This window comes from Arvicola amphibius, chromosome 2 (assembly GCF_903992535.2).
Source record: "Arvicola amphibius chromosome 2, mArvAmp1.2, whole genome shotgun sequence".
In the NCBI taxonomy this organism is placed as follows: domain Eukaryota; kingdom Metazoa; phylum Chordata; class Mammalia; order Rodentia; family Cricetidae; genus Arvicola; species Arvicola amphibius.
In genome coordinates, this window is record NC_052048.2 from 25,742,404 (window position 1) to 25,743,738 (window position 1,335).

Below are 1,335 nucleotides of genomic sequence, written 5' to 3' on the forward strand. Positions count from 1 at the left end.
GTTCAATTCCCAGACTCCACCCAATTCCCTGCCCCAAACTGTCAGTGACTCCAGTCCTAGAGGATCTGACACCCTCTTCTGGCCTCTGCAGGCAGTGCACATACATGATGCACAGATACATACGTAGGTAAAACACCCATACACTTCAAAATAAATAAACAGAAGCAGTTACTTGTAAAAGAAGAGTCAAGTTTGTCACATTGCAGCTGCAGTTTTTCCCAGACAAGAACATTAGGGAACAGTGAAAACCAGTCCAGTTTTGTTTCCATTCCAGGTTGGGCCAGTGGTCATCCAGACAGCTGCTGGGATTTAGCTTCTGTGTCCCTCAGAATTACACTGGTGAGAGCATATAGACTAATGGTATAGAGGAAGAATATAAAGCAGAAGATTATGATGACCACAGAGAGCATCGTCATAAGTGCCATAGACATTAACTTCTCCCGTGTCCCCAGAAACACGCACAAGAATGGCCCGGGACACACAGTTGTGTGGCACCAGATATCTTCCTTAATTAGGGATCGCTGATAGTTCCATAGGAAGATCAGGAAGATCCCTTGTATGGCCATCTGAACCAGATAATAGAACAGGAACACAGACAGCAGGAGCTTCTCCTTGGACAAGGTCGAAATCATTTCCTCCCTCTCGGTGTCCTTTTCACGACAGAGCATGCCGCTGGATGACTCTTCCTCCAAGGACTGCTGCGGATGTGGTAAGCTTACATTTAAATTCTGAGAGACTGAAAACTCCATCATAAAAAAGACGGAATAGACAGTCAAGCCGAAAGTGTTCCAAACTCCCACCACGGACACGGGGAAGTGTTTATTGTAGCACTCAGCTAAGCAGGCGTCCGAGATGTTCCCGTGGCACTGGAAGTCTTTCTTTCTATTAATCCAGGGCATTTGCGATAAATACATGACGGAAAGAAAGAGGAAAGAGATGACAAGCCATGTTGTCTGCCCCTTGTAGAAATTTGTGGAATTTCTGCCCAGCAGCAGGATCATGGGCACTATGCCCCATGTACTCATCCTGTCAGACATCTCGGGACCTAGGAAGAGGAAAGACCAGTAACAGGAGGGAGGAAAATGTACTGTCTCTGGGGGCTTGATTGTCCCAGGGAAGAAGAGAAAGTCTCTGAAAGTGAGAGCAGAAGAGGAAGGTGCCCCCTTCACGGCTCCCTCTCTCCGGCTCTGCTCCTGTCAGCTGCTTCTCCACTGAGTTCTTTCCCAAGCCCCTCCCCGACAGGTTATTTCCTAAACCCTCTGCCCAGCTCTGCATCCTGTTTTCTCTGCCACAGATTCTCTGGGCTGTTCACTCCTCTTTAGAGTCTCCGTACCA

The 1,335-nt window shown here is 47.9% G+C and overlaps 1 protein-coding gene across 1 annotated transcript; it reads right to left on the reverse strand.

Moving 5' to 3' along the window:
- Positions 1-287: 287 nt before the first annotated feature.
- LOC121677074 (gap junction beta-2 protein-like) lies at positions 288-1,037 on the reverse strand. Its single transcript, XM_042054518.1, has one exon. The coding sequence runs from the start codon at positions 1,035-1,037 to the stop codon at positions 288-290; it is 750 nt and encodes a 249-aa protein (XP_041910452.1).
- Between the last annotated feature and the right edge of the window lie 298 nt (positions 1,038-1,335).

Bases quoted from the DNA above. Each gene is read 5' to 3' on its own strand.
- LOC121677074 (XM_042054518.1), bottom strand. From the start codon at position 1,037: ATGTCTGACAGGATGAGTACATGGGGCATAGTGCCCATGATCCTGCTG.